The following is a 22436-nucleotide window of genomic DNA, read 5'->3' on the forward strand; positions in this document are numbered from 1 at the left end:
TTCTACCTTCTTATTCAGTTTTATTTTTCTTTTCTTTTTTTTAAAATTTTTTATTTTTTCAGCATAACAGTATTCATTATTTTTGCACCACACCCAGTGCTCCATGCAATCCGTGCCCTCTCCAATACCCACTACCTGGATCCCCCAACCTCCCACCCCCCGCCACTTCAAAACCCTCAGATTGTTTTTCAGAGTCCATAGTCTGTCATGGTTCACCTCCCCTTCCAATTTCCCTCAACTCCCTTCTCCTCTCCATCTCCCCTTGTCCTCCATGCTATTTGTTATGCTCCACAAATAAGTGAAACCGTATGATAATTGACTTTCTCTGCTTGACTTATTTCACTCAGTTTTATTTTTCTACAGAGTATTTATCATAATTGAAATTACATCACACATTATTTGTTTATTACATGCCTTCCCTAATTCAATATGAACTTCATGAGGACAGAGACTTCATTTTGCTCATTGTTTTATCCCTGGCATCTAGTTTAGTGTCTGTTAGGTACTTAGTGAGTCTTCAATGAATGCTTGTTGACTTAATGAATGAATGGCTTATATTTAGAAAAAGAAGAATTGTGCACAAATATAAATCTTTTTTTTTAAAGATTTTATTTATTTATTTGTCATAGAGAGAGAGAGCATAGGCAGACAGAGTGTCAGAGGGAGAAGCAGGATCCCTGCAGAGCAAGGAGCCCGATGCAGGACTCGATCCCAAGACGCTGGGATCATGACCTGAGCCGAAGGCAGCCGCTTAACCAACTGAGCCACCCAGGCGTCCCATAAATCTTATGTGATGTTTGCAGGACCTACAAGAGCGCTTTAGTTATAAGTGAGTCACAGTGGGAATGTGAATGTCATGCAGAAAAAAAAAAAAATGAGTGTGGCTGGTTGTGTGAGAGAAGCACCACTCTGAGATGTGGGAGCCTGGATCCCTCACTCTTTTGTTCACCAGGATACACTTTGTAGCCTTTCTAAAAGTTTGCACACCAGATTTTGATTCAGAATTCTAGGTTAGTCTACACTTACATAGTTGTTTTAAGTTAAGCTCCCTAGAAGCAGAACTTGAGAGAGAGATTTGAGTGCCTGTGATTTATTTTGAGAGTGCTTGCAGGTAAACCTGTAAAGAAGGGAGGAGAGAAGAAGGAAAGGGAGGGAGCTGAGCAGGATTGTGGTCTCAATTCAGCCTTGTCCTGATGCACACAGCAAAGGTTCTGCATCATAAAATGGACCATAAGGTTGTTTTCTCTTTTAGTCAATGGACCACTCAGTCAATCATTGGCTTTGTGTTGTCTGATTGTGGGAAGGGAATTTTTCAGGTAAAGCAGCACCCTTCAGTTAACCATAAGCAGCCAACACTTGTGTTATGAAGCATAGATATTCATTCATTCAACAAATATTTATTGTAGCTCTCATGAGCCAAGTACTATCAGTTGTTAAGATTCATTGGTGAATAGATATGGTTCTGCAGCATAGATGGGGAGACAAGGAGATATTAATCAAATAAACATGCAATCATGGTTAGACACATACTGAATTATAACCCTGACCTCTAAATAATAAATCAAAGCAATATTATAGAAACAAATCCATGATATTGTATAGATAATGGTTTCTTAGCAATGGTCCTTACTGTAATTCTTAAGAAAGATTGTGTGAATTCTTGATCATAGAAAACATTATCTAATGCTAGTAGTATATTAATCAAATATTTCTCAGGCTTATTTGAAACCTCAAATAGAATTTAAAAAATGTATTTTCAGTCTGAAACCATGTTGGTGTACAAGTCCTATACTTGATCAGTATTTAAGTTGAAGGGAACTAAGTTCTTGTGTTGGATGGTAATTATTTTTTGTCTTTTAGAAATTATACCCCTAAATCCTATCACTTACTGGCCAACACAAAAAATAAGGATCTTGAATTTGTGGACTATTCAAGTTCATAGATTACATATGATCTTTTAGTTCATGTGGAGTTTCATTGAAGTCATTGAAATGTTATGAAATTTTCACCAATATAAGGCTGGCATAACTGTGTTTAAAAACAGCAAAATTTAAAGGACAAAAAGTAATTTGAATAAATAAGTATACATCACCAAGTCCAAGCAAATTTTGAGAATTCAGTATAAGAGTTAAGATCTGCCAAGACTGTATAATAGGAAAACTTGTTTTATACATTAAATTATTAGGGGGAAATACACAAAAAAACTTTTTTGTTCAAAAACATTTTTAATCACCTGTAAATTGGATATCAGTAAATATCCACTAGTAACTCCTAATTTTTATCTAAAGGTTTATTTTCACCTTAAAAAAATTTTTATATGGTACTATGGAAACTACTGTACTAAAAAATAAGCCAGCTAATGAACAACATGTCAGTAAAATAGTGTATTTCTCACTTTCTTTGCCACAGGACAAAAATTTCAAAAGAATATAATTCTGTTGAAGTGTCATCAAACCATTTCTTTAGGAGAATGCAGTAGCAGCAAAAATAACAAGGCTTATTTTCAATAATTCTATTCATACCTCAAATCCTTGTGGTCTTCCTAGACTCTCTTTAATATGTTTCCATGCAACAAGAATCTCTGACACAGACATACTTGTAGCCTTGACATCTGTGGGAGCAGCACTGGGTTCTGTACAAAGGAAAATGGAAATAATAACTGTGATGGTAACAAGTTGTCTATGAAAACATTGCACCTGAATCTGTCAGGTGTTACCACCTTCTACCTTATTTTTGAAATGAGGTGCTATGGTAGTTATGAAAAACATAACAACATAAAAAGATGATCTTTTTGGATTTCTATACTTGGGTCAAGTCTCATCAATATTTTACCAATGACAAATGACAAAATTAGCAAGACAAGCAAAGATCTTTATCCTTGTATTAACCAGGACATTTTTGGAGATGTTAAATTGTCTGACTTAAATTGTCTGCCAGTCTAACATAACGATCAAAAGCATGGACTAGAGAATCAAGCTTGGCTATTTTGCTGCTGTTGTTTTTCACCTTCAAAAAATTTTATTTATTTGCATTTAGGCAAGTTGTTTTGACTTTTTCTATGCTCCAGTTCCCTCATCTGTAATATGGGCATAATAAGAGTACTTATCTCAGAGGCTTTTAAGTTTTGTTTTTGCTGGAATAATTGATATAAAATATTTAGCACAATGCTTGGCCCTTAAAATATTAATTCATAAAATACCATTTATTGTTATTTTGTTTTATTTTTTACCTTGCAGGCACAAATAGAGTAAACATTTCATTAGTTTTTTTTTTATTGTTGTTATTGTTCCAACCACAAAACTACATTTCCATGATTGTATAAGGAATATGATAGGAATCATGATTTTTAAAAGGCATGCATTGACTTTTAAGACAGTTATACACTGAAAAGAAAAATCCCTGGAGGTCTCAATCCTACTGCTCAAAAAGTACATTTTCATTTGTTCCTGCACTTGATGACTTTTCTCACTATTTTTTCCAAATACACCATATCTGACTGGCATCCATCAAGAGGTGCACTTTATTTGAGGTTGCACTGTATGTGAGGAACAAAATATTTTCAGCTTTGACGTTGCTTAATCATAAATACTATGTCACAAACACTAGTTAAATGAAATGGCAAAATAAAGGCCATACTTCAGTTCAAACAGTTCTGTACAAAGTCAATTTAAAAAACTCCTACCGCATAAAAATTGTAGAGACTTTAATACTAACCCCGTATCACTGGTAAGACTTCAGATTAAACTATTGAAAATGTTTTGTTTGTTTGTTTAGATTCAGGGAGCTATACATCAAAGCTGAGTTGTAAATAAAATATTTAAAAATCATTATTAGAGATAGTAAAGGAATTATTAACATTTTCTGAGAGCTTCCTTTTTCTAATGAAAGGTAGTCACCCATCTACCTAGAGAAACTTTATATATTATTAAGTGAAAATTATCAATGAAAAACATCTATCCTTGTTACTGTAGAAGAAAACCAGGAAAGACTTTTCCAAAGGTACGTGTTTGTACTGAGTAATGATTATCTTTTGATAAAACTCACTAAATCACATGCTATAATTGTGTTAATTCAAAATGCTTTAGTAAATTCACATTAATCTTTACATAGGAACTGACATTATTCCAGCTATGGTACAAATTGTAATTTCTCGTTCTGTCACCTTTTGAATATCTTTTATTATTTTCTTTGTTCACTGGTTTCCCTCACTCCATTTTCCAACTTCCTAGTATCTGGCATCTACATGATTAAAAAAGAAAAAAAAAAACCTGGGGAAACTTTTATTTCACTCTAGAATTCTGATTACCAGACTTGCAATAATTTTTATTTTCATTGGCAGAGCCCATGCAGGACTTAGTAGGAGTTAAAATTCTTGATTTTTGCAAACAAATGAAAGGGAATGGGGATGTTCTTAAGGTGTGTACAACCTGATCTCCAGGATTTAAGGTATGATTTATTTCAAAGACAGCCACACTTGAGGTATCATTTGTTATTCACAAGCAATTTTGCTTATCTTTTAAATGAATGCATTACAGAGGTTTGTGTGCCACATGCCTTCTTTCAGCTTTTTTATTATTGAAGCAATTACATCGTTGTCAAAGAAGATTGCAGGGAGATAAATAATTTCAGGAATACAAAACGGTGGTTAGGTAGAAGTCTTTCTATCCCTCTTTATCCTTAGAGAAAGGAATAATTTCTCTCTCAGCCTTCTGTAGCACTGCACAACCTTAAGTAGTTCTCAAATAGAAATAAGAAAGTTTTAAAAAATTAAAAAAAAAAAGTTTAAGGGAAAAGAAAAAAATATTCAGAAACCTATTTCCTAAACAAGCACCCTGAATTTCTGTTTAAAAGCTCTGAGGATTTTAAATCAGGATCAGACCCAAGCAGACATGTCACAGATACATTCTTGGGGGTTAATATTATAATTGCATCTCATTGAATGAAGGCAGATGAATCAAACAAGAACTTAAGAGTCATTTATTTTTTTACGTGTTTCACCTTCTGAATGTAAAGAGTATCAGAAATAAACCCATGCTGATCGAAATGAGAAATTTTGGCATTAAAAAAAAAAGTGATATCCATCAGTTTACTTCCAGAAGGTTCAGTATATATTGTTATAGCCAATGATTGAAAGGTTTTTCTGTAAGCAAGAGTAACTGACTAGATCACGGAATGTGTAGTTTGGATTGGAATTAGCTGTTCTGTTTGAGTATTCCATTGTAACTGAATAATGGAAGGTAAGAAAGAAAACTAGAAAACTAGAAACTAAACTAGTTTTAAAACTAAAGTTTTAAGTTTTAGTTTTAAAACTAAAACTAGAAAGAATTTAGTAAGTCACTTGAATCAAAGGTCGTAAATGCATGGCCAGTGGGTCTTTAGTCATGCTTTGTATGGCCCAATAATACATTAATTTATTTCAACATTTCATATAAAAGAATTTCTGGCTTCTTTAGGGAAAAAAAAAATTGGTGATACCAAGTCTGAATTTGTGGATGTCAGTAGATGAGAATTAGCAGTTCATCTCATTAGTCAGGGCATAGTCTTTTCAGTTTGCCAGAGTCCCTACCACTACCTATTATCTCACGCTGGGACTACTTCACTTATTTATATCTCTTACCAGAACTTATAGCATTTTGAGTTATGGACCTATGTTTTAGATCCACATCCTCATTTTGCAAATGAAAATGTGACATGTACACAGGTTGATTTTCCCAAACTCTGCTTCTGGCTCTGAAAAGAACCCCAACTAGAGCTCAGGTCTCAAGTACTCTTTCCTCTGTTGTTTTTATATTGGTACAAGGCAGCAGCTGGCTCATTCTATATTTCTTAGTCAGCTTTGAGGTAGTCAAGAGATTTCAGAGGGAACATATAGTTCGTTTTCTTGTTTCTCAATTACTTCTAAATAACTGACAGAGGTATAAATGGAATACAATTAAAAACAAACAACAACAAAAAATAGATGAGGGGAACAGCCAAAGGTAATAATAATTGCCATTTATTGAGGATTTGTTATGTGCCTAGCGTTTTTCAAAATTCTTTACATGAATTCATTAATCCTTCCAAGAACCCTGCTATCACTAACACTATTTTTGCCAATAAAGAAATTGAGAGGCAGAGTCAAGAGGCTTGCCCAAGTTCACACAGCTACTAGAGGGTGGAGAGAGGATTTCAACATGGCAATTAGTTGTAAATGCCATGCTGTTCCACTTCTGTGCATTTATCTGTGTTCACACACATGATGTTTTTCCTTGTGTTACTGCTTTCTGCTCTCCTTGCTGTACCACACCAAATTTCTCTAGAAGAGTATTGTTGTTGGGGTCCCTACTTGGGCTCTCTACTCTAAGTCTTGTCAGAAGCCACCCTAAACCCTGTCGTCTCTTATTTAACTTTACTGCAGGCTTACTATCAGTTCCTTTTATTCCTGTTTCATGGAATTTTTGATAAAGCTGAACGACAATTGCACTGCTTCTCATAGATCCTGTTATATTCAGGCATTTCTGAAACTCTCCTGATCTGTAAATAACAACATGTTTCCTGCCACTCACTTCATTATACTCAGGTAATCTGAGGAAAATTCAGGGACTTATTTCAGAGACTGTACTAGTGGTATGTGTAATAGACTCAAAGACTTAAAAAAGATTTTGTTTTTCTTTTACTTATGATGATATTGATTAGGCCATGGCTAACTCCTTCACTCCAGTCTTGGGATGTAAAGTGGACAAGCTGATTGATAGATTTCAGTTTCTGTCAGATTAAAAATTTTGAACAGCATTACCATGTTCATGAATTTAGATGATAACATTTGTATGAAGTGACTTAGCAGCTGGAGTTCTTCAAGTAAGATGGGGGATGTGCTTGCAATATTGATTATACATCTGACTTCCCAGGAGGGGTGGGTAACAGCATTAATCAAAGGAGGGTTTAATAAACTCCCTGGGAGAAAGGGTTATGGTTTCATTATTTAAAAATTCAGCGAAGACTGCTGTAGTTGAACTTTTACAGGCACTAATCCAAATGGATCATCTGGCAAAGACAAGAAATTATTCCTTGTATTTTACAACTAATATGCCAATTTATTAATTTTCAAGTTCACATAAATCCCACTGAGTAGGAATTGATCTGGAGAATAACACCTCATGAATGCTGGGTTTTAATTTGGGCTGTGGTAGCTCCATTTGCAAGGAGATAATTGCATATCATTTTCTGCAAATGAGGAGAGGATTCTTGGTTTTAACAAAAAGTAAAGCAGTATACTTTTCACATACAAGGCAAAAGCCAAATAAACTAGAGAAAGCTAAGTCTTATCACAAATAAATAAATCTTTCAAACTATAATTTATCTATACCAAATCTCCCTCTATTATTCTATTAGATATAATTGAATGCTCAGGTTCTTTTGCTTTCAAAACTCTAGTAATAAGAACTAAGTGGAAAATGGATATAAGTTTGACTAAAAACTATTTCTAGATATATAGAAGTGAAAGCTAAAAAAAATCTACCATGCATTATAAATTACTATGTTGCAACTTTGCTCTCATTTAAAAAAAATTGGAATTGTTTCCAGAATGAGGGTATTGTATAGGATTACAGCATATCCTAGGGATTTAAACTCAAATCAAGATTAGAATGCACATAATTCTTGCTTGGTTTAAAGGGTGTAAATGACTGATACATGTGCAAGGTGTATGGAAATCTTGGTAGGCAAATGTCTCTCCTTCCAGGATTATCTAGAGTCATTTAGGGTTACTTCTGTTGCTGAAATCTTGAAAGGTTTCCAAGGTGCAAGAGCATTAACAGAAGAACTCTTTGGAGCTTTTCTGACAGTATTCTGTGGTAGTAGTCTACTTTGGATTCACAAGAGTCAAGGTCATTTCTCAAGTGATTTATCAGGAATCAGTATTATAAATGACGAGTTCTTTCACTAAAGATCACATTCATAATTTTACTATAATAATGTAATTCTCACTCTCATTCCAATTGCCTTTCTTTTTTTTAAATTTTTTAATTTCTTTTCAGTGTAACAGTATTCATTGTTTTTGCACTGCACCCAGTGCTCCATGCAATCCTTGTCCTCTCCAATACCCACCCCCTGGTTCCCCCAACCTCCCAACCCCTGCCCCTTCAAAACCCTCAGATTGTTTTTCAGATTCCATAGTCTCTCATGGTTCACCTCCCCTTCCAGTTTCCCTCAACTCCCTTCTCCTCTCCATCTCCCCTTGTCCTCCATGCTATTTGCAATTGTCTTTCTTGAGAGGAAAAGAAAGGAATGGAAGGTGTGAGGCATGCACATAAGCACTTATAGAAGTATGCTCTGGATGTGAGTGTCATCCATCATTGATGTACCACTGAGAAATAGGTTGAGAAATAGTATTGCAAGGTTTGTCTTGAAGACCTTGCTTCCTTTCAAACAACATGAATTCTGGTGGCACACGTTTTCTTCCTGCCTTGGTGCTGGCTGGTGAAAAGGTGGCTTTTCCATGGTACTCCAAGCATGTAGCTAAGTCATCTTTCTATGAAGAAGAATTATACCTGTAAACAGAGATAGAATGCCAGCCCCAATCCTTTTGTTCTTTACTTTATCAAAAAATATGGTAGGCTTTTGAGGTGCTAAGCAAGTGGACTAGGTTAGTGGAAGAACAAAGGTGCAGAATTTGTCTTATGGAGAACTATGGCCTCAATCAGATCAGTTGGGCTTTGGGCAAGGGTATGATGACAAAGGCACACTCTGAATCTGTATGAATGTCCTCCGACATAGAGAAGTGGAACTTGCACTGGCATGAGTACACTATATAGTATATCTTATAAGTTCATTACAGTCCTTGACTCTTAAAAAATGGTTTAATATTAAAAATGTTCACTTCTTTTAAAGTAAAGCAATTTTCCTATCTAGGAAAATTAAAAATTAGAGTATTTAAAAATATAGAATAAATTGACAAACTTTGAGATTCAGATTTGTAATGGCTTTTAGAGATATTCTAGTTCAGGACTTTCATTTTTAAAGTGGAAGAAGAAAAAGGTCCAGAGAGGTGGATAAACTACAAGATTTTAGTTAGAGAGCAGATTGAAACTTTGTCCATCTCAGGCAAATGCTCTTTCTTTCCATTGTCCTACCATTCCTAGTTGGCATGGTTTAATGATGTTAAAACTTTACTCATATTTACACAAAAAGTTCCAAATTAGTAAATTTAACTAGTGAGCAAATGCCTAATACGTGTTTCAATTTTGTTGTTAGAACAAAAGCAGGGACACCTGGGTGGCTCAGTCAGTTAAGCATCTCCTTTTGGCTTGGGTCATGATCTCAGATCCAGGTCTGCTTCTTCCTCTCCCTCTCCCCCTCCTCCTGCTCATGCTCTCTCGTTCTCTCCCTTTCTCTCTCTCAAATAAATAAATACACTTTTTTAATACTTGGAAAAAAGCAGACTATCTAGATTTAATTTGCCTGGTATCATTCATACGTCAGTCTACCAAAATAAATGAAGTGTTACTATGAAATATGTTATAGCAACAACCTCAGGGCCTTAAAAAAATATGCATATTTCCTATCTAGGTTGAAAGAGTAATCTCCAAAGGCAAGCTATTTCAAGTTTAAGTAAACACAGTATAAACAACCCATGGTGATTGCTATAATTTAATTTCAAAGCAAAGGTTGACAAGGAACATACAAATCTTGATTTCTTAAAGTTAGCACTGGTGTTACTCTACAAAGCTTGCTCACAAACCTTTCCAGTTTACCTTCAGTGACCTTTGGAGTTATGTGCTTGATAATTAAGTTGAAGAAATTTTAAAGCAACAAGATGGATTTCCTGAATAAAATCTGTACTTCAAAATAGATTTTTTCAGTAACAAATAGTGCAAAATATTATTATATATATTATAGTAAAATACCAAAATATTATTATTATATACATTCCTGATGAGAGAGTTTAGAGTAGTAGTTAAAAGCATGAGCTTTGGAGCCATACAGATGCAGGTTCAAATCCCATCGGTGTCACTTACTATAGTTATTACAACTCTCTCACTTACTGGTGTGAATTTGAGTATGTTTCTTTATTTCTCTGAGCCTCAGCTTCCTGAAAAGTATATTAGGGTTTGAGATTCCTACTTCCTGTTTGGTTGTAAGAGTTAAATTAAACAAATATAAGTAATATGGTACCTCTGCTGTATCTGGAAACACATCAGATACTTAAGATGCTAAGTGCATGGGTATCTCACTGGAACACCTATGATTCCTTGTTATTACTTGATTCTTCACTTTTTCTGGTCATTATCACACTAGGATAAATTTTCTACTTCTGCTTCAGAATTTGGCTCTATATTAAAAAAAAAAAAACTCAGGGCAATTTGTATTGAAAAACTGCACCTTACATAAATCAGACACTATTTTTATGCTTCAATATTCAAATGACCTTTTTCCCACCCCCCAACCCCTGCCATGTAGCTCATGTGTGCAACAATGTTTCATCCATATAACATCCACATAACATCCATAATAAAACCTGGAATGTAAATAATAGGGATAAAGAAACTGACCTCCTTCAGCTGAGCAGATAACCACAATCTGACTGAAAGGTCCATCTCCTTTATTGTTATAAACACCAACCTTCACTTCGAAGGGAGTAAGAGGAGGAACACTTTCATCTCGATAAATGAATTTTGAAGCTTCAGAGGATGTCACCATTTTTTCCTTCCAGCCACGTGTTCCATTGGGCCTGAAAGCCACAATATAGCCAAAGCCTTCCCCATTCTGAAACTCTTCAGATACTGGCTAAAGAAGAAAAATACAATTAATGATCAGCAAATGAACTGATTAAAACAGCCACTTCTCCCAAAATTTATTATTTTTTTTAAATAATGGATAACCAGAGAAATGGAGACTTTCAAATCTGTAATGCCACACTGGAAGACAATCACTTAGTATAGAACAATCACTTAGTAGTCTTTGGAAGCTTAAAAGGAGTTAAAAACAAAATATAAAAACTTAAATAATATCTGTTGGTATTTAAGAAGAGTATCAAGGGTCCTGAAAACTCTTGGAGTGAAACAAATTTAAACCAGGTAGTCATGTATATGCAATGAACATTCCACACTAGAATTTAGCATGTTGGGGAAAACTGTCATATAGTTTGGTGGTCAGAAAAATCTGTTGCTGGAAATGCTCTGCAGAGTCCTTTGTGCAGAAAAACAAGAAGTATTAATGTAAGACCTTCTTTATAGTATTTTCTTTTTCATTTGCTTTTGTGCTTTATTAATGTGAAAAAAATCAGAAAAGAATATTTGTTCAAGTAATTGTTATACTATATGCTTATATTTAAATTTGTTAAACAGGCATAAACTATACACCATAGAAAGGAGTAATTATGATTAGCTAGTTAGTTAAAGGAGCAGTCACCAGCCACTGCCTAGCATAATGCTTGACACATAGATACCAAATATATATTTGTTGAAACATGGTTTTTTCTTCTTTTGAATTTTGATTTGAGGAAAAACTATATTGAGTAGAGAAAGAGAGACAAAGCCTATTATATCAAAGTTCTATAGACTAAATGTTTTTGGCCCCCTAAAATTCATATAATGAAATCTTAACCCCCAATGTGATGGTATTAAGAGGTGAAGATTTTGGTAGGTTATTAGATTATGAGGGCAGAGCCCTTATGAATGGGAGTAGTGCCTCTCTTGCCCCTCTGCCAGTGAGAAATTGGCCCTCTGTTAGGCAGAGAGCAGGCTATCACCAGACTGGAATCTGCTGGTGACTTGATCTTAAATTTCCAGGCTCTGAACAGTAAGAAATATTTTTCTGTCATTCGTAAGTCACCCCCAGCCTATGGTATTCTTATTTTAGCAGCTGGGGCTAAGACATGAAGCTGAAAGAGAAGGAAGTTCTATTTAGAGAGATTGACTTCAGTGAAGTTCAGGTATTGAGAAGTTAATTCCTCTGAAGAAGTAAAAAAAAAAAATTAAAAATAAATTTTTATTGAACAAGAGAGGGATGGACAGAATAGCCCAAGATATGCCCATGGAAGATTTCTTACTGGGAAACATTTTTCCCATTTGATCATTGTTTTAGAGATCATAAGGGATTTGTTCACTTTGCTCCAGTAGACGTTGCATCTCCTTTGCATTTTCATATTCTAGGGCACAGTTCTGTGAGCTACATAGTTATGTTTGATAAAAAGGTAATCTAACATCAGTAAAAGGAAAGTGGCTTCATGGGAAAATGAATGTTTCTCTCACACCCTTCTCCCTTGCCTCCTTTATAGAAGAAACTTCAGAGAACACATGGTGAGTGAGACAAGAGAACACAAAGTCCCAATTCTACTGCTGATTAGGAAGAGTACTTAAACTGTGCTTCAGTTTCATAATTTTTAAAATGAGGAAAAAGTATCATCCATATTAAAAGGGTTGTTTTATGGGTTAAATGAGATAACCTAGGCACTGTGTCACAAGTACAGTGGTGGTCATTTCTTTCCTCCCCACTGGTTTTAATAAGGGTGCTATTTAATTGTGAAATAATTAAATGTCAAACTAAGCCAAACAGTTGAAGTAGTGGGGAGAGGATGTGTTTTAACTATTCAAACTTTATTCTGAGATAGCCTATATGACAGGAAGACATACTTTAGACTTGAAAAAAGTCAACTGGGACTGGGTATGAAATGAGACAGGTTCATGTTGATAATACTCATCTGAGTAATATATGGTCAAAGTGTTTCTTAACCTCATTTAAAGAGAAATTACTCAATCTATCTGTACCAAGTACAGATCCTATATATGTAGCCTTATTTTCTAAGGAATCAACAAGTCTGACAACTGACTACAGGCTTTCTTACCTCCCAGGCTATGACTAACTCATGCCTTCTTCCACTTCTTCCACTTACGTTGGTGGGTGCTGTCTTTGGAACTGTAAATGAAAAATGGGCTAAAGTGAGGACAATAAATAGATATTTAATTTAAAAGAATATGTAAGAACACATTATGACCCTACTTGGTCTTAAAAATCCCAAAACAATCAATCAAAATTGAAGTTACAGTGGCCATATTCAGTATTAATTAAAACAAAATGTTTGTGACAGATACCCTGTTTTCAAATCTGTATGGGAGAGTTTGATACATATTTTTCATGGCCACATAATATATTACCAAGCCAGTCGCCTTGTAAATGCTCTGTGGTAGTAAAGTTGAAATCCCAATAACACTAAAGTTAAGGACATCTACTAATGGTTCAATTTCATTTTACAAATTTTCTCCTTTCTGATGATGTGACTCTTCCATGGCCTCAGGGCTTGCAGAACTCTGAGAAAGTCTATGGGTTGACTTACTACAGCTTTACCAGAACCCCCAGAAAGTTCCGGTTTAAAGAAACAACAACAGTTCCACAGAGTGAGAACCTATTTAAATAAATAAACATTAAAAAAAAAACTATCAAGAATGGATCTTTTGGGGCACCTGGGTGGATTAGTGGGTTAAAGCCTCTGCCTTCAGCTCAGGTCATGATCCCAGGGTCTTAGGATCGAGGCCCGCATCGGGCTCTCTGCTCAGCGGGGAGCTGCTTCCTCCTCTCTCTCTGCCTGCCTCTCTGCCTACTTGTGATCTCTGTCTCTCAAATAACTAAATAAAATATTAAAAAAAAAAAAAGAATGGATCCCTTTGCAACCTACAAAATATATAAGCACCCGGTGAAACTTTTCAAATGAGTAACTATTAAAAGAATAAATGTCTCAAAGGAATAAATTTCTCCTTCATTGCACCAAAACACAAAATCTGCAGTTGAAAGGGAACATTTTCAAATGAAGAACTGTTAAATGAAGAAGACCATTAAAATAAATCATTTTCCAGGCTATGAGTCTGCATTAACAATTTTACACTTCAGCGTTGCCTTTATGTCCTTGCATATAGTTTTTAAGTGATATTTATATACTCACAAGCAATAAATTCACTCCTATATATTACCTACTTGGATGAAAGGCTATTAATTACTGGTAGATATTCAAAGCATATACAGCATTTTATGTACCAGAAAAACTAATGTGGAATTTATATTCCACGAGAAAGGGAAAAAAAAATGCTCTTGGCAAGAAGGAGGTGGGAGAGAAAAGTCTGTGAATATATATGTAATTGGCTCCACTGAAATAAAAACCTTTATTCACCAGGCTCCAAATTTCAGTGTCTTTGTGCATTTTTCTTCATGGACATGAGTTCTTGTCTTGCTCATGCACATGTAGAAGGATATATATATATACACACATATGTATATATGTATATACATATATATATGTATATATACATATATATTACACATATAAAAATTATTTATATGTGGAGTTCACTCATGCACATGTAGAAGGAGATTATATATATGTATATGTATGCATATATATGTGTATATATATGATTATTTACATGCGGAGTTCACTCTCAGGAATTTTCTCAGAATTAAATGGAATTGGATACCCCTTAATCTGTCATTTCAAGAAATCACAAGAAATTCAACTGAGAAAAAAAATGATACTATTAGAATAGCAGTGAATATGACCTAATTTATATAAAGAGCAAGTAAATCACTTATTAACTTGTTTTTTTATTAGCCATAGTTATTGCTGAATATAACACCATATGACATATCAGTTTGTTGACACCATGTCCCCAAACCACTGTTATATAATTCAAGTTCTAAATTTATTTTCTGGTCCATGCTATAGGTAAGGCACAGAGGAGTGGAGCTGGTTTAACTGTATGCATAAAAGAACAGGGATCTAAGGATCCAAATATCCCCTCAGTGGGTGCAGTGGGTGATCTCTGAGACCTGAATGTTGTTATCATTAAAGAATGGTCAAATAGATAAGCATGTTAATTTGTTGATATGATATGACTATGGCTTATCATAGTACCATTTGTTTGTAGAAAAAAAAAAAAGGAACACCCATGCATGCACACTTCATGTTCATCTCTGACAACTGACAGTTAAATAATATTATACATAGTATGTACTAGAGCCACCTACTTCATCTATTACATTGAAATCACTGTTTAGTCCCTAAACTTAGGATTTTGAATCTTCTTCTTTGAGGATATTTTCCCTATGATCATGGATGTTGTGGAGAGACTAGGCACTGATGATTACTTTCTCTTTTATTCAGCTATCAAACATCACCCCAAAAGAGGATGTATGGAACCTTTAACTTAAGAGTTGGAGAGTAGGCTGTATTCTCTCTAGTTGAATATTTCTTGAAGGTCGTTTAAAAGATATGAGTAGAATAAAATACAAATAAATGACTATTTAAAGTTGATCTTCTTCTGAAGCTTTGGTAATATTGTTCCACAGTCCGTTAATGCTTTTATTTTTTAGAAAACATATTTAGATTTTTCAAAAATTTTAACTTTTTTAAATAAAAAAATGAAAAGACACTAGTAAAAAATTTGGTGAAAATTTCTACTTAGAGGAGAAAGAAAGCAAAATTACACTTTCTACAATGTGATTTGCTTTCCTGTGGGTAATTTCATTATTGAAGTATCCATTAATGACCCAGATTAGAAAATTTATTTTATTATTTGAAAGTAGTCTTTGAAGTTTTCCTATTGCTGCTAAATTCTTTTCAAGGAAGATAGCTCAGATCAATTTAATGTAATATTTAGCCATAAATAAAGACATTCTGTTAAGTGAAATAAGCCAGACAAAGAAAGACAAATACTATATTATCTCACTTACATGTAGGATCTAAAAAAATGGAACCACTAGAAACAGAATAGATTTATGGTTGCCAGAGGTGGTGGATGGAGGGTAGAGGAAATGGGTGAAGATGGTCAAAAGGCACAAACTACCAGTTACAAGATAAATAAGGTCTGGGTATGTAGTATATAGTTGACAATACTGCATTATATATTTGAAAGTGGCTGAAAGAATAGATCTTAAAACTTCTTATCACAAGGGAAAAAATATAATGATGTGAGGTGATAGATGTTAAATAAACTTACTATGGAATCGTGTCACAATATATACATGTTGTATATCCTTAAACTGATAAAGTGTTAGAAAATAAAGCAAAAAAAAAAAAAAGAAATATTAAGACTTTAATAACTAGGCACCAGACATTGTGTTTTGTTATCAGGATCATAATGTTTGCATTAGGTACTCCTAATTGTCTTAAATTTCCCAATTTCATGCAGATGATCAATGGAACCTATATTCATTCATTTCTTTTTCAAGTTATTGCTGCAGTCACAATTTCAGAGTCGACTGATTTTAATTATATCCTTTTATTTATAAAACAACATTCATGGTATGTAGGGATTTGACTTAATCTTTGAGTGCATTCGTGGTATAAAAGTTCTATAATTCTTGTTAGAACCATGAAATTAATATAATCAAACATCTGATAAATGCTTTTATTGAGTTCAGAGAAATACATATTTATTGAAAAACTAAATATATTTTCAATATAATTAATGAAAACCTGATTTAGAATTAAACAGCTAGATACTTTTTTTCCTTTGGTTGGCTACTGATAAATGTCATCAGCTTATTAGCTCAGAGAATCAAGTTTACATGCATGATTAGTGGATTAAAGTCAGACTCTTCTGAGTTTCTTTCTGAGCAATGCTGTTCCATAAATGGATAATATTATTAACACTTTTTTCACAAGCTGTAAATGCCTTGCTATTTGGGGCCTTATTTGGCATGTTGAAATGTAGACTATTGTCTCTTTCCACCTTATGCATTGGAAATACTATAAATACTCAGAGTGATCAAGCTATAGTAACTTAGTTTAAGCATGCATGACTTTAAGCCTGAATCTCAAAGGACTCAAAATATAATAGTTTGAACAAAGTCAATCATGCTAACTACATGCCTTAATTTGCATTAAACTAAAAAAAGACAGGATGAAATTATTTACAAAATTTTTTCCTGAAAAACTTCTGTTATCTAATACTGTAGATGTTTATGCAGCTTATTTAATAATACAGCTTTCTTAGAGACCTAAGAGAGCACATGTATTTTAAGAGTTTAATGATAATCCAGCAACTGTTTGAAAAGAAAGTTGCAAAAGTGTAGGAAGAAGAAAGGGAGTTTGTTTATACAATAATGGTGGGAGTCAAGAGGGAAATTAAACAATTCCTACCTGAATTGAAAATTGTAGCACACAAACATTTCAGTTAACTGATTATTATTTAAGTTCATTTTATACAGTTAGTTAAGTTTAAAGAATATACAAAACAAAAAGTAGCAGTGGCATTTTCTAGAGTTCATATAATGCTGTTACTCCTATTAGTAGGATAGATAAGGTGATATGCACAAATTGAAATGTGTTTTTGTGGGAGTGAGTAAGGTCTGGGCTTGGGTTTCAGTCCTACCATTCCAGCTAAACTGGTTAGTTGAAAATATTTCTTTACTTTGTTGTCCTTCACAAAGATAATAGCCTACTTTTTAAAGTTATTTTTCAAAATTATTTATTACAATGCCTGGAACTATAATTTATAAATATTACCTAATGCTATCATCTACTTAGATTTCAAAAAGAGAAAATGGTAAAGTCTTCTATGATAAACATTAGGTTTATTTTCTATGATAAACATTAGTTAAAGTTCAACATATGTAATCTTGAAAGAGATTATCTACTTGAAAATATGGATAATATTGCTTTGATAGTACCATGGTAATTACACTTTCAGTTTTGGCTCAGCTTGTTTAAATTTGGAAACCTAGGCAATATACCAGTTTTGATTTACAAAAGAGGTTATTTTAGAAAATAAAAGATTTCTCTGATTTGTGAATTTTCTAAAAAATGGCAATAGTCAAAAGTACAGGAAGTTTATATATGCAATAAATGGTGTTTACCTCAACTTATATTCTCTTAGCTTTATTTCTATGGGTCCACAAGAAATTAGAAGCCGAGGATGGGTAAAATAACCTTCGAATGAGATTTGTTGATGCATGTGGTTAAAAAAAAAAGGAAAAAGCAAGAGGAAGAAGGGAGGAGGGAAGGCAGGTAACTTGAAATCACTGTCTTTGGTGGAAGTATAGAATTCCAACTTTACCTCTTAACTGGTAACCTTGTGCAAGTTTTTAAACTTTCTAATTCTGCTTTCTCATCTGTAAAATGAGGATAAACACTTCTTGCTTTAGAGGGTTTATGTGGCAATTAAATGATATAATAAAGGGCAAGTACTTAGCATAGAGCCTGGAACATGGTTCATGATTTATCACTGGTTTATGGTATTATGGGGACTAGGAAGATATGAAAAGTCATACTTGAGTGTCTCACATTCACTCCTGAGTTGATAACTTTGCATCACCCTTTTATCTTTCATGCTCAAGTCTTCTACTGTTCTTCCATCACTTAACTATTAATCAGAAAAGACATCCCTAAAAATTAGCCACACTTCTTTTATAAAGGCTTTTGTAAAATCGCCATCTCTGCCTGCAAAATGCCTTTGAAAATGGAGACAATTTCTTGAATATATTTTGTAGAAAAGACTTACCTGGACCAAAGGAGCTTCATGATTTAAAAATACTGTCTGCTTAGTTTAACAGTATTTTCTTTTAGATTTTCTTAATTATTTCAGCTGAATGCTTAATTTTTAATATAAGATTTTCTTAGAAACATATACTGGAGATACTTTAAAAAACCCTATAGCTTTCTGTCTTTTCTCTGCACACATCAGTGCCTGACAACAGTGGATTTTCTAATCGTCCTCTATAAATAATTTTTGGTCTGGCCTTCAAAATCCCATTAAATGCTGTTTACAAGGCCAACACACATAACCCCAGAGAAAACAAATTCAACCTTATTTATATTACAGAAGTATTTTATTGTGTTCCTTTCAAAATTTTTGAACTCAGTGAAGTTTCCTGAGTAATTATCAGGGACAAGAACTTTGAAGATGCAAATAGGAACAAACCAAGATCCTTTCAGAAGTAAGGAGATAATATACAGTGAAAAAAACTAGTAGAAAATTAAACGAGACTTCTGGACTTGAGATTAGTCAGACGTAACCTCAACTGCTAATGTGAAGTTGGTTGGACAAAACTACAGAATTGGTAAGATCAGGAAAACCAAATTTTATGATCCTTTTTCATTTTTCCCCTCTAGCTCATATACTATGGATTTTAGCACAAGGAAGGTTTTGGAAGAAGGCTGTCAACTTAGTAAGTGAATGTGCTGTGGCATCTCCTTCCACCATTAGCTGTTGGTAGAAGAGAAACGTGTGTGTCATTTCCCTCTCATGCTAAGTGAGAAGAGGAGAGAACACTGCTGCAGAGAGTACGGATTCTTATTTCTTACACTGTGGCTGAATGCTGTTGAACTTCAGAATTTTTTAATATGACCCAGTCCCATGCTCTACCACTGAGCAGAGACCAAAGTAGCTCTTGAGAATATCCTTGAGAACACAGAATTTGGCAAGTCAGAAATGTGATTACTGTGGGGCAAGTGGACACTATGGAAGGTAAGTTTAAATAGGCTTGTTGAGATAACATCCAATTAAGCTGTCTGCTAGGGGACAGGATAGACTCCAAAGAATCCAATGCATCCTGTAAGAGAAAGAAGCAGTGTATGGACAAATGCTGTCACATATTGCACTCAACACCCATAGGAGTATTACAAATTGTACCACCTAATTATGTTTTCTTCTTCTTATCTGGCCTGGAAAGTGCCTGAAACAGCAGCTAGAGATTGAGGGAAAAAAAAGAAGAAAGAAAAGACAAATCGTAGCTCTTGGGTCAAGCCTTTGGGATAGAGGAAGAGAGACATGGAGATGGATGTGAGATTAAGGTTCTTATTTAAATGAAAATAGAAGTTTTTAATACTTGAAAATGAGACTTCCCCAATACTGAAAAGTGCCTTGGAGATTTTATCTATCTATCTGTCTATATACATATCTATATATCTATATCTATATCTATATCTATATCTATATCTATATCTATCTATATCATCTATATATATATAAATAAAATTTGGGACTAAAGTCAGAGATCAGATGAAGCATAATGGAAAGCAATGATGGGAGAAGAATACAACTATTTTCTGTTTAAATTCTATAGAGTTCAGTCTATATAATAAACCATTTACATAACTATGATAGTGCAGAAAGTGCTAAGGGGCCAGGAAAGATTTTTATCTGATTGTCTACTTGACACTCCTATTTATCTGGTCAACCATTTATTTATTAAGCATAGAAAAAATATTTTGTCTTATGTGGCCTAAAGTATGTGTGTGTCATTTTCCATTTCAGAATCAAAAAAGAATGGCAGGTCAGAATACAACATGTTAAGCAACTGGAATGCTATATGAATGTGGAACATATTTTTTAAGCAAGTTCTTTCATTTGACACTTATTTTTTTCTGCTCCTTTGTCTTGTCTATGCTATAAGCAAAGCAAATGACCACATGCTGGGACAATATCACAATCCACTTATAAACTGATACCTGGCTAGATAACAAATACAGCATGGTAAACTAAACAGAGATGGAGACAGAGATTTAGAGGAGAGGCATGTTCTATACTTTGCACCACATTCTGAAAGGCTTTCTTGACTTCCAAGCCTTCAGGTGGGCTTGCTGGTACACAGTCTGCAGCAGAGACTTCTCAAGAGGATGGCATATTGGAGGAGCCGGATGCAAGCCAAGAGATCAAGTGACTCTTACTATATCAACAAAATGATGTTTAACCTGAAAGTATTTCCTCAATATGAAAAAAGTGACATGCATGATTACTATTATTTAAATTTCCGTTGAACAAAGAAATAATGTTTAAATACATCATGATGATGATTATGATGATGATGATGAAGATGATGACAGTGATGATGGCGATGAAGATGATGATGATGATAAATGGCTAATAGTAAGCATTTACGATGTGCCAGGTACTATGCTAAGTTCTTTGCATGCATTGTATTATTTAATAGAACGAGGCATTGGAGTAGGTTGTGATTCGTCTCCATTTTATAAGTGAGAAAATTGAGCCTTGAGCAAGGTATATATCTTACCTACGTTTACTGCTAGTGAACAGCCCAGACATTAATCCAGATCTGCCTAATTCCAAAACTCAAACTCCTAATTACAGGTTGAAGACGGAACCTTCTTTCCTCTCATTCTTTTGTTATCAATATCTTTATTTCATCATAATTTGAAAATAAAGAACTACAAATATTGAGATTTATATCCAATGCTTTGATAATAATAGACATTTTATATTGCAGAGAAAAGCAAACCTTTTTAGATAATAGGTTACATCATTTAACTCTATCTTATCTCCTTTTCATTTATTTTTTCTACAATTAGTGTTATAAATCACTCAATTTATGAGGCACCTGAGTGGCTCAGTCAACTAAGCATCTGACTCTTGATTTTGGCTTAGGTCATGTTCCCAGTGTTGTGAGATCAAGTTCCCTGTCAGGCTCCACACTCTATGCAGAATCTTCTTGAGATTCTCTCTCTGCCTCTCTCTCTGCCCACTCCCCCATGCACATACATGCTTTCTTGTTCTCAAACAAATAAATAAATAAAATCTTAAAAAAAATAAATGCATAATTTATGGAACATTAAAGTTCGATTAAGTGAAAGAATTGCTGTTGTATCAGTTTTACACATTTTTCCACTTCTATTATCATGTGTATTTCAAATTCACTTCCTAAGACATGATTTTTTTTTCCTCTTTTTAAATGATAAAACATTTCCACTACCCATCCCAAAATTTTTTACTAGTTTGATGATAGTAACACATTTCCAAAACTAAACACAGGTTATATCTATCTATCACCTATCATCTCTCTATCATCTATCTATCTATCTATCTATCTATCTATCTATCATCTATCATCATCTATATCTATCAACTAACTAAAACTTGTAGGAAAATTGTACTACAAATAAACAAATAAATGAATGTACATTGAAGTAAAAAAATGTATATTATTATTTTGATATTCTAATAATAAGAGATCAGATCAAACCAATTTATTTTATACTTATTGACTGCTAGGGGTATTTTGATGACTGTAAAATTCAAAATATACGCTTGAGTAAAATTCAAAATATACCCTGAGGAAACTGCAAAAAAAAAAAAAAATAAACTTTTTTGGTGTGTGGGAGAGAAACAACTTTAAAGTAAAATTGCTTTACTAAACCTGCTTTGGGATTTAGAATATTCTAGTAAATATGGGAATTTTAAAGGAACATAACACTTTCAACTCAGTATCTTGAATGTGACATCTTTTCTCTTTCAAGTAGCTCTGTTGATTTTCAGAGATTAGTTCGTCCATTAGAACTGCATCATCTTTTAAAATACAGGACATGTACTTAAAAGAGGCAGAGTATGTCACTTGAGAAGACATCTCAGTATATTTGTATCCCTTTTAACCTGTGCCACCTAACAAAACAGGCACAAAAATCAACACTTGTTTCAACACCATTAGCAGCTCTAGCCCTTTGTGGTACCAAA

At 33.9% G+C, this 22436-nt stretch overlaps 1 protein-coding gene across 1 annotated transcript in view; it reads right to left on the reverse strand.

Annotated features, from left to right (window-relative positions):
• LOC111154359 (contactin 5) overlaps positions 1 to 22436 on the reverse strand; it is a 560291-nt gene that overhangs the window by 51206 nt on the left and 486649 nt on the right. Inside the window, exons 17-19 of the mRNA XM_022513913.1 lie at positions 12824 to 12894; positions 10530 to 10764; positions 2523 to 2632 (exon numbers count right to left, since the gene is read on the reverse strand). Coding sequence (XP_022369621.1) covers positions 2523 to 2632; positions 10530 to 10764; positions 12824 to 12894 — 416 coding nt within the window. The remainder of the gene's footprint in view (positions 1 to 2522; positions 2633 to 10529; positions 10765 to 12823; positions 12895 to 22436) is intronic.

This window comes from Enhydra lutris, unplaced genomic scaffold, assembly GCF_002288905.1.
Source record: "Enhydra lutris kenyoni isolate GAN:26980312 unplaced genomic scaffold, ASM228890v2 scaffoldscaffold37, whole genome shotgun sequence".
NCBI classification, from domain to species: Eukaryota; Metazoa; Chordata; class Mammalia; order Carnivora; family Mustelidae; genus Enhydra; species Enhydra lutris.